Raw genomic sequence first — 12,445 nt, forward strand, 5'->3', positions numbered from 1 at the left:
ACAATATTATTGAAACGTGATAAATCTCACAAAAGTGAGTACACCCCTCACATTTTTGTAAATATTTTATTATGTCTTTTCATGTGACAACACTGAAGAAATGACACTTTTCTACAATGTAAAGTAGTGAGTGTACAGCTTGTATAACAGTGTCAATTTGCTGTCCCTTCAAATTACTCACAGCCATTAATGTCTAAATCGCTGGCAAAAAAAAGTGAGTACACCCCTAAGTGAAAATGTCCAAATTGGGCCCAATTAGCCATTTTCCCTCCCCAGTGTCATGTGACTCGCTAGTGTTACAAGGTCCCAGGTGTCCCAAAATAACAGCCATGTCCTCATTTAAATGTTTACAGTAAAGGTTTCTGAAAGTCTACAAGCATATACAGTTAGCAATTGTGTCACATCACACAGTGACAAATATATTATCCATTAAGTAGGAACATCTGAACAAATGTTTTAAACAATGAGACACTTGTACATAGAGATATTTGTACAGATGTTGCCACTGGATGAAGATTTTGCATATTTATCACTCTTTGGTGTGACACAGTTACGAACAACTGAAATTGTATATGATTGAAATTAGTTTCTAAAAACTGTCTTTACATACACTTTACATTTTTAATAGATAGCTGTACTTATTTAATTGTGGGTATTTGACCAGTACAAAAGCAGATAGTATCACTAAACATGCATGTGTAAAATACTTTAAACTGATATTTGCAAATGTAAAAATATCTAGTATTTTTCATGTTTTTCTCAAGTCAATGTTGTTTTTTTTCTTTTCTTATTTATAGGAATTAAACTTGAATCTTTCAGATCTTATAGACCATATATTAAAAACACATGACACAACGAAGGTAATACCATATATAATTTTATTAAAATATTTACTGTATATTACATGGTATATGCAATAAAATGTAAACTATAATGTGGTTGTTGTACTGCTCTTTGCGTTTCATAGTTGATGTAATAATAGTGTACTGTGGTAAAAGTACAGTAAGTTCATCCTTGGCCTCAGAAGCTAGTATTACCTACCTACCTTCTCTGAGGAAGAAATGTACTTCTTGTAAGTATTTTGTATAGCTGGCTACCAGTCTATAACATCAACTTACTATAATGTTCGATCACTCCTGCAAAATTCCTTTACATGAAAGGTATTTGTGGGTTCACTTGCATAATCTGCCCATATCAAATTCCCAGACAACGTTTCAATTGGATTCAAATCAGGGCTCCGACTAGGCCAGTCCATAACCCTTTCATTTTTGTTTTTTAGCTATTCCTTGGTGGATTTGCTTTAACCGCTTCTGGGCCCACCGCATGCCGATATTATAAGTCCTTATTTTTGAAGAGGAATATCGTTGTTATGGCAGCAGCTAGCTGCCCTTACCCCGGTATCCTCTTCTTTGGCAGAATTGCTGAGAGATCACTTTTATCCACAGCGGGAGAGGGGCCCCCCTCCCTCCCACCATGCTCCGGTGCCCTCCGCCGCTTACTGAAGCCATCGGCAGCAGCGGAGGTGAGCAGATCTTCACCCTTGCTGGGCATGGAGACAAGTGGGGGGAAGATGCCTCCTACCCATCTCCATAACATTGCAGGGCGGAAGCAATGTCAAAACGCCACTTCCGCCCATAGCTCTTAAAGGGACATTTAAAAGAAAAAAAATGTATTTTATTAATATTTATTTATTGCATTTTAGTGTAAATCTGACATCTGAGGCTTCTTTTACCCCAGATCTCATATTTAAGAGGTCCTGTCAGTAGAGGGCAGGAATTGATTGTGACGGGCCTCACTTGGAACTACTACCAATTTGTAGTGAGAATTTACAAAATATGCAATGTAACTGTGTATTGTTGAAGCTTGAATCAGTTTGTTTACTCAATAAACCTTTCTTTGGATAAAAAAAAAGGTCCTGTCATGCTTTTTTTCTATTACAAGGGATGTTTACATTCCTTGTAATAGGAATAAAAGTGACACATTATTTTTCTTTTTTTTTAAAAACCGTATAAAAATAAAAGTAAAACAAATAATAAAAAAATATTTTTTATACGCGCCCCGTCCCGCCGAGCTCGTGCGCAGAATCGAAGGCACACATGAGTAGCGCCCGCATATGAAAATGGTGTTCAAACCACACATGTGAGGTATCGCCGCGATCAGTAGAGCGAGAGCAATAATTCTAGCCATAGACCTCTATAACTCAAAACATGCAACCTGTAACGTTTTTTAAAATGTCGCCTATGGAGCTTTTTAAGGGAAAATTTATCGGCATTCCACGAGCGGGCGCAATTTTGAAGCACGACACATTGGGTATCAATTAACTCGGCATAACGTTATCTTTCACAATATAAAAAAAAATGGGCTAACTTTACTGTGTCTTATTCTTTTAATTTAAAAAAGTGTATTTTTTTCCAAAAAAGTGCGCTTGTAAGATTGCTGCGCAAATATTGTGTGACTGAAAGTATTGCAATGACCGCCATTTTATTCTCTAGGGTGTTAGAAAAAAAAAGTACAATGTTTGGGGTTTCTAAGTAATTTTCCAGCAGAAAACCTGTTTTTAACTTGTAAACAACACATCTCAAAAAGAGGCAAAGAGGCTCTGTCCTTAAGTGGTTAAATCATTATCCTGGTGAAAGATCATCTGGTTCAGCTTCAACTTTTGGACAGATTACCTACATTTTCACCAAGAATACTTTGATCTGATGCAGAATTCATAGTTGACTCGATGGCTGTAAACTGCCAAAGCCCCGAACCAGCAAAGTAATCCCAAAACCATAAAATTTTTCTGCATAATCCCTAAGTAAATTCTTATCAGTGACGCTAATTATAATATGAAACACCTGATTCTAGATTAATGGATTAGAAGTGGTAGTAAATGTGGAGGTTTACCTTTTTCTATTTAAAGCGGAATTTCACCCAAAAGGGGAAGTTCCACTGTTCTTTCTAACTTCTCACTGACCAACTACTGGCAATAATCGAATGAAGAATCTGACTGGCTGGTTATACTCAGGTTGATTGATCGATCAACTTGGGTACAATCCGCCTGGTTCAAATCTTGGCTGTGCCCTCTGAATCGGTCGAGATTCTGTCTATTGCTGCCTTAAAGAGGAAGTAAACCCTGGTGAGTTTACTTCCTCTTTCATTCCCTGCAAAGGCAAAGCATAATGGACTACTATGCATCGCATAGTAGCCCATTATGTGTCACTTACCTGACACAGGAGCCAGCGAAGTCACTGCTGTCCCCTGTAGTCCGGCGCATCCATCTTCTCTGTGGGTCTCGCAGCTCCGCAGCTGTCATTCAGCGAAGCCGTGATGACGTCACTCCCGCGCATGCGCACGGGAGCTGAGAAGCGTGGCATCTTCGTTATCGAGAATGCCACGCTCAGTGCGCTCAGTGCGCCTGCGCACCGCTGTCTACGGCGCATGCGCCGTAGACAGCGGGGCCCGTCTTCGGGCAAATATCTCCTAAACCGTATAGGTTTGGGAGATATTTCTTGGACCTACAGGTAAGCCTTAATCTAGGCTTAACCTGTAGGTCAAAGTGGTTTGTAAGGGTTTACAACCACTTTAAGTTTTGCTGATTGCGTATTTCTTTCTTTTTCTTTCAATCATTGAGGAGGGTGTCCATTAATCTCCTGGCTACCTTCACCTTTTTTTAAAAACGTTACAATGTTGTTGTAGCCACACTCTTCTATTTATTTTCACGTTTTGACTGTTAAAATGTTCTGAAAACATCAAAACAAATTTGTGGCATTTACTTTTTATGACTTTGTGTGATATTTATAGTTTAAAAATATTAGCCTTTTTAGACACAGATTTAAATTAACTTGCATTTAAAGTCTAAATAAATGTTCTTCTTTCTCTGCAAATCTTATTACATTTTGGATATCGCATGGCTGCATGCAATAGAGTTGCATTATAACTGCCTGAGGGAATGAATCTGGTGTTGAGCTTTACAGTGTTTTTAATTTCAGAAGCTTTGTGTTCTACCTTATAGTTTGCTGGAAATTAACTTTTGACCCACACTTTGTCTACTTACTTGGATGGAAAATTAAAACTTTAAAGTACAATTCCAAGCTAAACCTAACTTCTCTTAAACATTCCCCCCACCCTTTCTCCTAAAGGTTATTCTGACTAATCTGTATAAGAAATATATATATACTTACCTATTTTTAGCCCGCTCCCGTAAGGTCATGTGGTCCCTGTGGCCACAAGTGGCATCTGCAGGAGAGAGCCCTTGACAATGGTTGGAAATGCCTGGGAGTAGTGATGCACCCATAGGCTCCTATGGTCCATCCGTTGTCAGTTAACCAATGACGCAGGAGCCAGATCACGTGACCAAAGCAGGCTGAAAATGTATGTACATCGTGTTTCTACAGGTTAGTGAGCATTTTCAGCTAGGAGTGGGAAGAGGGAGCATTTTTAAGACTAGTTGTGTTTAGCCTGGAATTCTACTTCAAGGGAGGCTGTTTTACTAGTTAAAAGTGGAAATGAAATACAATTTAAACTTTAGTGAAGGTCCCACATGTTCTCTCCAAGCCTAGGCTCCCCATTTCTTAATTCCTGACCTAATTTGTTTGATGCCCAAAAAAATGCTGATTAGTGCAGACACGGTGATGACATTCAGCTGGCTAAGGCTGGCCATACATTATACAATTTCCTTTAGCTTTACCAAAACCATATATAATATGAAGTCAAACCTAAACACTTTACATTTTTATGCAGTCAGGCAGGTCCTTGCACTACATAGTTGATGGTAAATGTAAAGGAAATTTAACAGGAAAATTGTATAATCTATGGCCAGCTTAAGAGAGAAACAATGTAATTGGAGAACTAGTTGTAGGTTTTCAGGCTGTGGGAAATAGAGGCTATGATCTGAGGTCAGATTTGTTGGCCATAGGGTTTGGGGCTGGCATAACGGACATTTTACTTTTTAAGTTTTAAAGCATGATAAAAGCTTAAGCGAAAAGCAGCAAGATACAGTCCACAGTCTCTTAAGCTTAAATTGAAAGTTCTTCATGAAATTTTGTAATTAAATCCCCGGCAGTGCCTCAGGGTACAGGCAGCAGGCTGTAGAGATTGACTATGATCTGTGAAAGAGAGTCTCTGTGTCTGTCTTAAGAGGCCTGGCACTTCTCCTTCTGAGTAACAGCTAGAGCTCTCCAGGTGGCAGGTAGTGCAAGCTTCTTGTGTGCTTACTGGAGAAATGGAGGCGCTTATCTGGATGTGCCTTTTTTTTTATTTTATTTTTTTATTTAACTGCATGTTGAGGGGGTTATGGTGGGGCTAAGACTATGCATTCACTATAATGAAATGCTTTGAAAGTCATGCTTTTTTATTTTTTATTTCCTCTTCTGCAGAGTGGACATCTTACACTAGAAGACTACCAGATTTGGAGCGTTAAAAGTGCACTTGCCAATGAGTTTTTAAACTTGCTCTTTCAGGTAAGTGATACAAATTGATAGATAATTTTTGCACTCCTAATATAAGGTAAGCTATGCCTGACAAAATTTTTTTTAAATACCACAACGGAGAAACATGTTTCAACGAAGTTCGCCTTAAACATGTCTGTTAATTGTTAACTGTTTAGCTAGTATCTGATAACTGGTATGCGACCTGTAAGACTCCATTTGCACTGCAAGTTTTGTTCACTGATGCAATGCAGTGCCATTCATTCTGAAGGGTACCCTAATACATAATCCCACCTAAAAACACTTCAATACTCCATTCAAAACGTTCAGTATATACCAAGAATTATTCCATATATATATATATATATATATATATATATATATATATATATATATATATATATATATATATATATATATACAAAACAAACCTGGAAATGCCATGTGGGTGGCAAAGTAAACCAAAAACTTGGCAGAGGCATTATCATTGCTTAGCAAATCTGTGGCTCAGTGGCCGGCTATCAGCAGGAATGGTATGGGCAATCACGCCAACAAGTCACTCAGTTGGCACATGCACATTGTGCGATTGGTACACGTGCAGAACACAGCACACATAAAAATCGCGATGTGTATGGGGTATTCTAAAAATCGGTAACAGTGTTTACTTTCCAGAAACTCCCATGCAGGTGCCTCACAAATGGAGGGCATATTAAATGCAATCAGCTGGGAGAAAAAGGAGTAAAAGTCCAAAAGGAAACAAATCCAAATAAAGTACATGAATATGTGTTATGGGCATTGTACACAAAATGAATAGGTAATAGCAAAAAAGGCTGCACACAATAAGATAAATGCTAATGATCTAAAAAAATTATGTCTAAATATTGACTATTAATTCCTTCATATTTGTTAAACAATATTACTTACGGAATAAGGGATCAGCTATGGGCAGTTCAGCAGCTACCTCTTACAACTAAGCTTATGTGGGTTATATAGACAAGATATATATTTTCCCTTCCTAGTACTTTAACTATGTGAAACTGTGGACAGAGTTCGTTGATGTCATCTGAACAGGCCCTAGAGAAGAGATGTGTAAAAGAACAGAGAAAGGGCATTATCTTTATATGCCATTTATTTAAAAAAGGAAATTAGGCAAATATACTTACAAACCAATATAAAGGACAGGCTTATGGCAATATCCAAGCAAAAGCCCACCAGAGCCACTATACATACACTTTATATGTACCAGGAAGTATTCATGTGGGTCCGCATATTCTACACTGATATTCCCTTTGTGATTGTTAGAGACTTGTATGTTAGAGTGCTGGCTAGAGATGAACAGCTCCATACTACTTTATATTCCAAACCTCCTGATGAGAACACATTTAATTGACCCATTTTATTACGAGATACACCTCCTCCATATCTGGATCGATCAAAAAATAAATAAAAAAATTATGATGTCCTCCTAGCCAACATGGCACTGGCACCAGTGATTAAATAGCCAATTTGCATGGTATATTCCAAAAATAAATCACTCTGCAATTATTGGGTATAAGGCTGATCCAGCTAACATCGCTACTGCTCTTATCCCTGGAAAGGGTTTTTCATAACCCATACACTGGCAAAAGATTCTTGATTATAGTATATATAGTACACTGGCAAAGATTCTTGATTAAAGATTATCTTAACTCAAATATCCCTGTTCCTTGACTTATGTAGGAAAAACCATCAACCCTTTCAAGAAATAGTATCAAAACATTGCGGTGACATTAAACTAGCCATAGAATTAATAACGATGGGTAAAGATTTGGATACCAACGACATTTGTTTTGTCACGTTTTTTGGGTTGTTCTCGATATGTGCATAGAGAAATCACACAAATACTTACAAATATAACATTTATTAAAGGTAATGACAGCTAAAGATAAAGAAATTATAACAATAATACTTAACTAACGATGCTGTTTCCGCCATGGAGTCCTGTTTGCTGTTATTAAACATGGCCAACCAGGTTCAGACGCATGCTTAATTTGCAAGCTCTGGCATGAAACTAACCCTACAAGTTCTAGCTAGGGTATATAGGTCTTGTATGTAGGAAATGGTCAAGCCCACCTTCAGAGCAAAATACCTTCTAAGAAAAATAGCAAGTTCACGAAGGAAAGGGCACTAGCATGTCCATGAAATCTGCTTACAATCACATTCCAATGACATGAGTCAGCTGAAAGTTAGTAGAATAACCTATATATGAGAAGCTTTATTAGATATTTGTGAGGCCAACCTTAATAAGGAATATGAAATGGAGTGGAGGTGTATGGGAATCCAAAACCTGCCTTGTGTGAACAAAAGCCCATCGACACAGGCCTTGAAATCGTTCTTTTTTGTGTCTTCTATACTATCCAGCAGATCTAATTAACCCAGAATTGAAAATATTTTAATATTAACCTGTTTTATTCAGATGCTTTTCCATTAAAAAAAAAAGTCTTAGGAATATGTTTTGAAGAACATGCTAAATCTGTAAATTAAAGGTTACCAGACACTGAGCAAAATGTTAGATTGAGTTTAAAATGACATTGCCCAGTTAATTCCTCTAGCATAAAATCTTGCTGTCAAAGAGTTAACAGTATTTCATTTGATTTGTAATATGTCATTGTATTAGCACTTTGTTTTACTTGTGTGTATGTTTCGGAGTGGTCTGGATCCATAAACATTACATCTCTGTGTCATTTGATAACCCTTCCAGTTTCTAGGAGCAGGTGTGAGATGTTGATTACTCTTGTATTAGAAATGTTATGTGTTCTGTAGGAGGATGGATGACGTATAAAGCTCTTTTCTTCTCTCTGTTGGGTGCTCGAGTGTACTAAAATTGGTGTACTACAATGCATGTCTTTGTGCTGATTAGGGAGCGATCAATTAACAACTGCAATTATATTTCCCAGCATGAAAAATCAGTTATTATTCGTTGACACTTTTTTCACTTGACAAAAATACAATATGAAAAACGTTAGCCATTTATCTGCTGCATCTCATTCTCCATCTCTTGATTGCATATAGGCTTTAAAGCAGTTCTTTAGTCCTGGAGAATTTTGAACAGTATAACCACAATGTAATTAATTTACACGTGCACACAAACACCCCTGTTTTGTGGGATTTAACTTCAAATAGACTTTTCCAGTGACTCCGTTCACTTACAAGAATGTTTTTGGACTTTTTGCCCACTTTTATTTATCCAAATATCAAAGTGACACATCTTTCAGCCTCATTGCAATTTTTTCTACATAGCTCTGTCTATTCCGTCTGCCCCAGTTTCAGCCTCTCTGTATAATCACTTTTCTACTGTGGTGAATTTATAAATGGCGGAATGGTGGACTGTTATTTACCAACTGTCATTTACAAACACAGATGTAGAAGCAGCCTTAGGGCAGCTATTGTGCTTTTTAATGGCTTGTAACAGAGCTAGTGTCCGATGGCTCAGATCACGTATACATTGTACCGAGTCAATACAAGTGGCTCTGTAGCATGTGATTGCTGTGATTTCCAATCCCAGTAATTACATGCTACTATTAAAAATGCAAAGGCAGGCACATCAACATAACTCAATATCAATATTTTATACCGTATTTTTCGCTCCATAAGACGTACCTAGGTTTTAGAGGAGCAAAACAAGAAAAAACATTCTGAACCAAACAGTCTCAATGTAGATATGGGGGAAAAAATGAGTATTGCAGAGTGTCAATCAATCAATGTGGTGAACTTACATAGGATCTGCCAACCCAATGAAAAAAACAACACAAGGAGCGCCGGTCCAGTATTTTGTCAATAAACCAGAAAATGAAAGTAAAAAGCATCAAGCTTTAATAAAATGTATCCTTTCACAAACATTATCCAGATTATCAATTGGAGAGAAGCTTGGGAATCCCAGTAACTCACGGCTAGGATATCATTCTCTGCAGTCCCGGGGGGATAAATGGCGGTCACGACCCTGATCCTGTGTAGAGACAGTGAGATGTTCACGGAGGGTGTGAAGGTGGTTCCCACCCTCAAACTCTCAGATGTTAAACAAGGGGGGAGTTTTTGGAGGACCCAAATACTCCAGGATCAGCTCAGGGAAGGCACACTCTGTTCCCAATGGTCAGGGAGGAGAGAGGGGGAGGGACAGTGCTATGCAGTCCGGAGCAGAGGAACAGAGACAGACAGGTGGTAGGTGTCTGGGTCCATACAAGCAGCTGTGCAGCGGCAATCACAGGTGAGCTTAACACACTCCGGAGGGACAGAGCCAGGCAGATAGCTTGTATCTGGTTTGGGGGGGGGTGGGGTCTGGTCAATATTTGCTCCATAAGACGCACGGACATTTCCCCCCTTTTTTGGGGGGAAAATTGCGTCTTATGGAGTGAAAAATACGGTGCATGGTTGATCTTTAAAAAATATATATTTTTTGGAAACTATACTAATACTTTAAAGTCCATATTGTATAAAGTGATAAAAACAGTCCCAATTCACAGTGCCTTTGTGAAAAATATGTAATAATAATCCACGTGCCCAGGGGAAGTGTGCACTCAAAACAGCCCACTCATCTTATAGGGTAATCCTTGTGTCAGTTTTTTTTCAAATTTTCACCATAAGGATTCCACTGTCTCCCAGCTAAGGAGGTCTCACTGATATAAGCTCTCATTCACTGAAAGAGAAAATGAGAGACCCAGAGGTAGATCTTAGTGTAGTAGGTTTATTGTAAAAAGGATGCAGGCAGTGTTCAAAAATGCTACTCGCGTACTGTGGGTGCCTAACTGGAACCAACACATTTAGTACAACTGTAATAATCTTCCAGCAACACCACTCATGCATTCCAAAAGTCGGGTGTGATGCGATAAGGAAACCAGATATGACGTATGCCACTATGATCTACCTCTGGGTCTCTTATTTGCTCTTTCAGTAAAAACAGAAAGTGCGTTGATATCCTTTCAAAGTGAGGGAATCCTGGGGTGTCACCAGAAGTAATGCACTTGTTGGAAAGATTTCCCCTCTTACTGTATTCCTGTTCTGATGTCAACCCAAAATTTGGGATTTTCTTTTGATAATACTGGTAAACAGTTCAAATAAAGGGGGTAAGTCTCCCTAAGGGCCGGTTCACACTGCGGGCGATGCGAGGCGACACCGACTTGCCTCGCCGCGACCTGCCGCGACCTGCCGCGACCTCAGCGGCGATTTGCAAATGACTTCTGTATAGAAGTCAATGCAAGTCGCCCCGAGATCGCCCAAAAGTAGTACAGGAACCTTTTTTCTGAGTCGGAGCGACTCGAGTCGCTCCTCTCAGAACGGTTCCATTGTACAGAACGGGGGGGCCCTTGTCAGATCGAGGCGAGGCAAGTCGTGTCGCCTCGCATCGCCCGCAGTGTGAACCGGCCCTAAAGGGGACAAAGAAAAACTAATTTTCAAATACAAACACTCTCCTTTGAAAAAAAAAAACAAACAAAAACAATAAAATATAAATCAATGCTGTATTACCAGCTCAGAGAAAGGCTTTAAAATACTTGCTAAGTATTTATTTATTTTTAATTCTTCATATGATTTTATCAGTATCAGGCCTCCTAATAAAAAAATAACATGCTGTTGAGTAAATTTACCCACTGGCTTCTTTTATATCTCTGGGACTTTCTTAATATATCAGGGACCAACAGGCAAGAACGACATACCCAACGCTGACAGCTGCAGGTGGAATTATTGGAAACTGAAAAGATTATCTCACTAATGAAATGATATTCAAGTTTACCTGCAAAACACCAAAAAAAAAAAAAAATTAGGTGCAGTGGACTGTTAGGACTATTTGATTGCAAATAAGAGCTAAGCAATTGTAAAACCTATTGGACATCATTTATATTTGTTCGGGTATCATTTGCCATCGTACTTCCATCATTCTTTTGTAACATGCTTTAGGAAACCTGATCTCTTGTTATGCGTCCCCCAAAGGAGTCCGACGCTTGATTTTAAGAGCGTCTCGTAGACGCTCAAAGCTTAAATGCTACCATGTACAGAGAAGCTGCTTATCATGCTGTGAACGGTTTGGTTTATATATGTCTTTGTCAGTGTCAAATGATCCAAGAAGCTGAGCATCTGTTCTATACAAGCTTTTATGGTGCCTGGAAAAGGATAAGTCAGCTTTATATAACGTGAGTAGCTCTTTGCTGATGCCAGTCCACTGCTGTTAAGCAAAATGCTATGGAAAAAGCAGTAAGGCAGTCATTGTATAGAAAGAAAGCTGTACCAGCGGTTGAAGAAAATAAGTTATCCCTGCCCTATAGAGGATTTTCTATTGCTCGCTTGCACTGATTTGTTTTTATATATCACTGATCGGTATGAGAATTTGAAGTAACTATATTTAGTAGAAATCGCTATTTCCTCAGAAATGGTGGGAAGGGCAATGCTTGATTCAAAAGCCTTAATATTAAATTGTTTTCCTAATAACACAGTGGTGTTATTTCCATGGTTGTGGAACCCAGAGAGACGTGTGTAGATTATAGAACTGCTTGTGGTGGATAGACCAAGTATAAGGTTAAAAAAAAATCTTTTAAAGGAAAAACTTTTTTTTTTAAGGTAGCTATACACCTGGAGAGATTTTGAAGTGATGAGAACTGTAAAACAATGCTACATATGCCAGGAGCAATTGCCTTTTAGGATGCTTATTTTTCATTTTTCTCCTGTTGAGCCCAGTGTCTTTTCTGAAGGTTATTCTGTCCGGTCTATATGGGGCAAGTAGGGTGAAAGTAAGGGTTGATTTTTTTTTTATTATTATTTTTTTTTTAATCAACTGAAACTTCCACATATAGGTTCTCTCACACTAGTATGTAGTAGCTGATATAAAGTTTATATGCTGTTACAATTTTTGTTGTTTACAATCTGAGATTCTTTTGCTTGCTGCCCTGTTCATACATGTACATTTTTTGATGTTATTTAGAGACACTGTTACCACCCTTTTTGCAGTCTCTGCAATATGCACTTAAAGTACCCCCACAATACAAATGTGGGTCTATGTCATGATTTAT

General features: G+C 38.4%; 1 protein-coding gene across 2 annotated transcripts in view; it reads left to right on the forward strand.

The window, feature by feature from the left end:
* USP32 (ubiquitin specific peptidase 32) overlaps positions 1 to 12,445 on the forward strand; it is a 306,890-nt gene that overhangs the window by 186,294 nt on the left and 108,151 nt on the right. For both annotated transcript variants that reach the window (XM_077482139.1, XM_077482141.1), the window contains exons 9-10: positions 798 to 860; positions 5,361 to 5,444. In XM_077482139.1, the coding sequence (XP_077338265.1) occupies positions 798 to 860; positions 5,361 to 5,444 (147 nt within the window). The remainder of the gene's footprint in view (positions 1 to 797; positions 861 to 5,360; positions 5,445 to 12,445) is intronic.

Source organism: Lithobates pipiens, unplaced genomic scaffold (genome assembly GCF_037356315.1).
Source record: "Lithobates pipiens isolate NorthernLeopardFrog02 unplaced genomic scaffold, aLitPip1_a1.2 Scaffold_16, whole genome shotgun sequence".
NCBI classification, from domain to species: domain Eukaryota; kingdom Metazoa; phylum Chordata; class Amphibia; order Anura; family Ranidae; genus Lithobates; species Lithobates pipiens.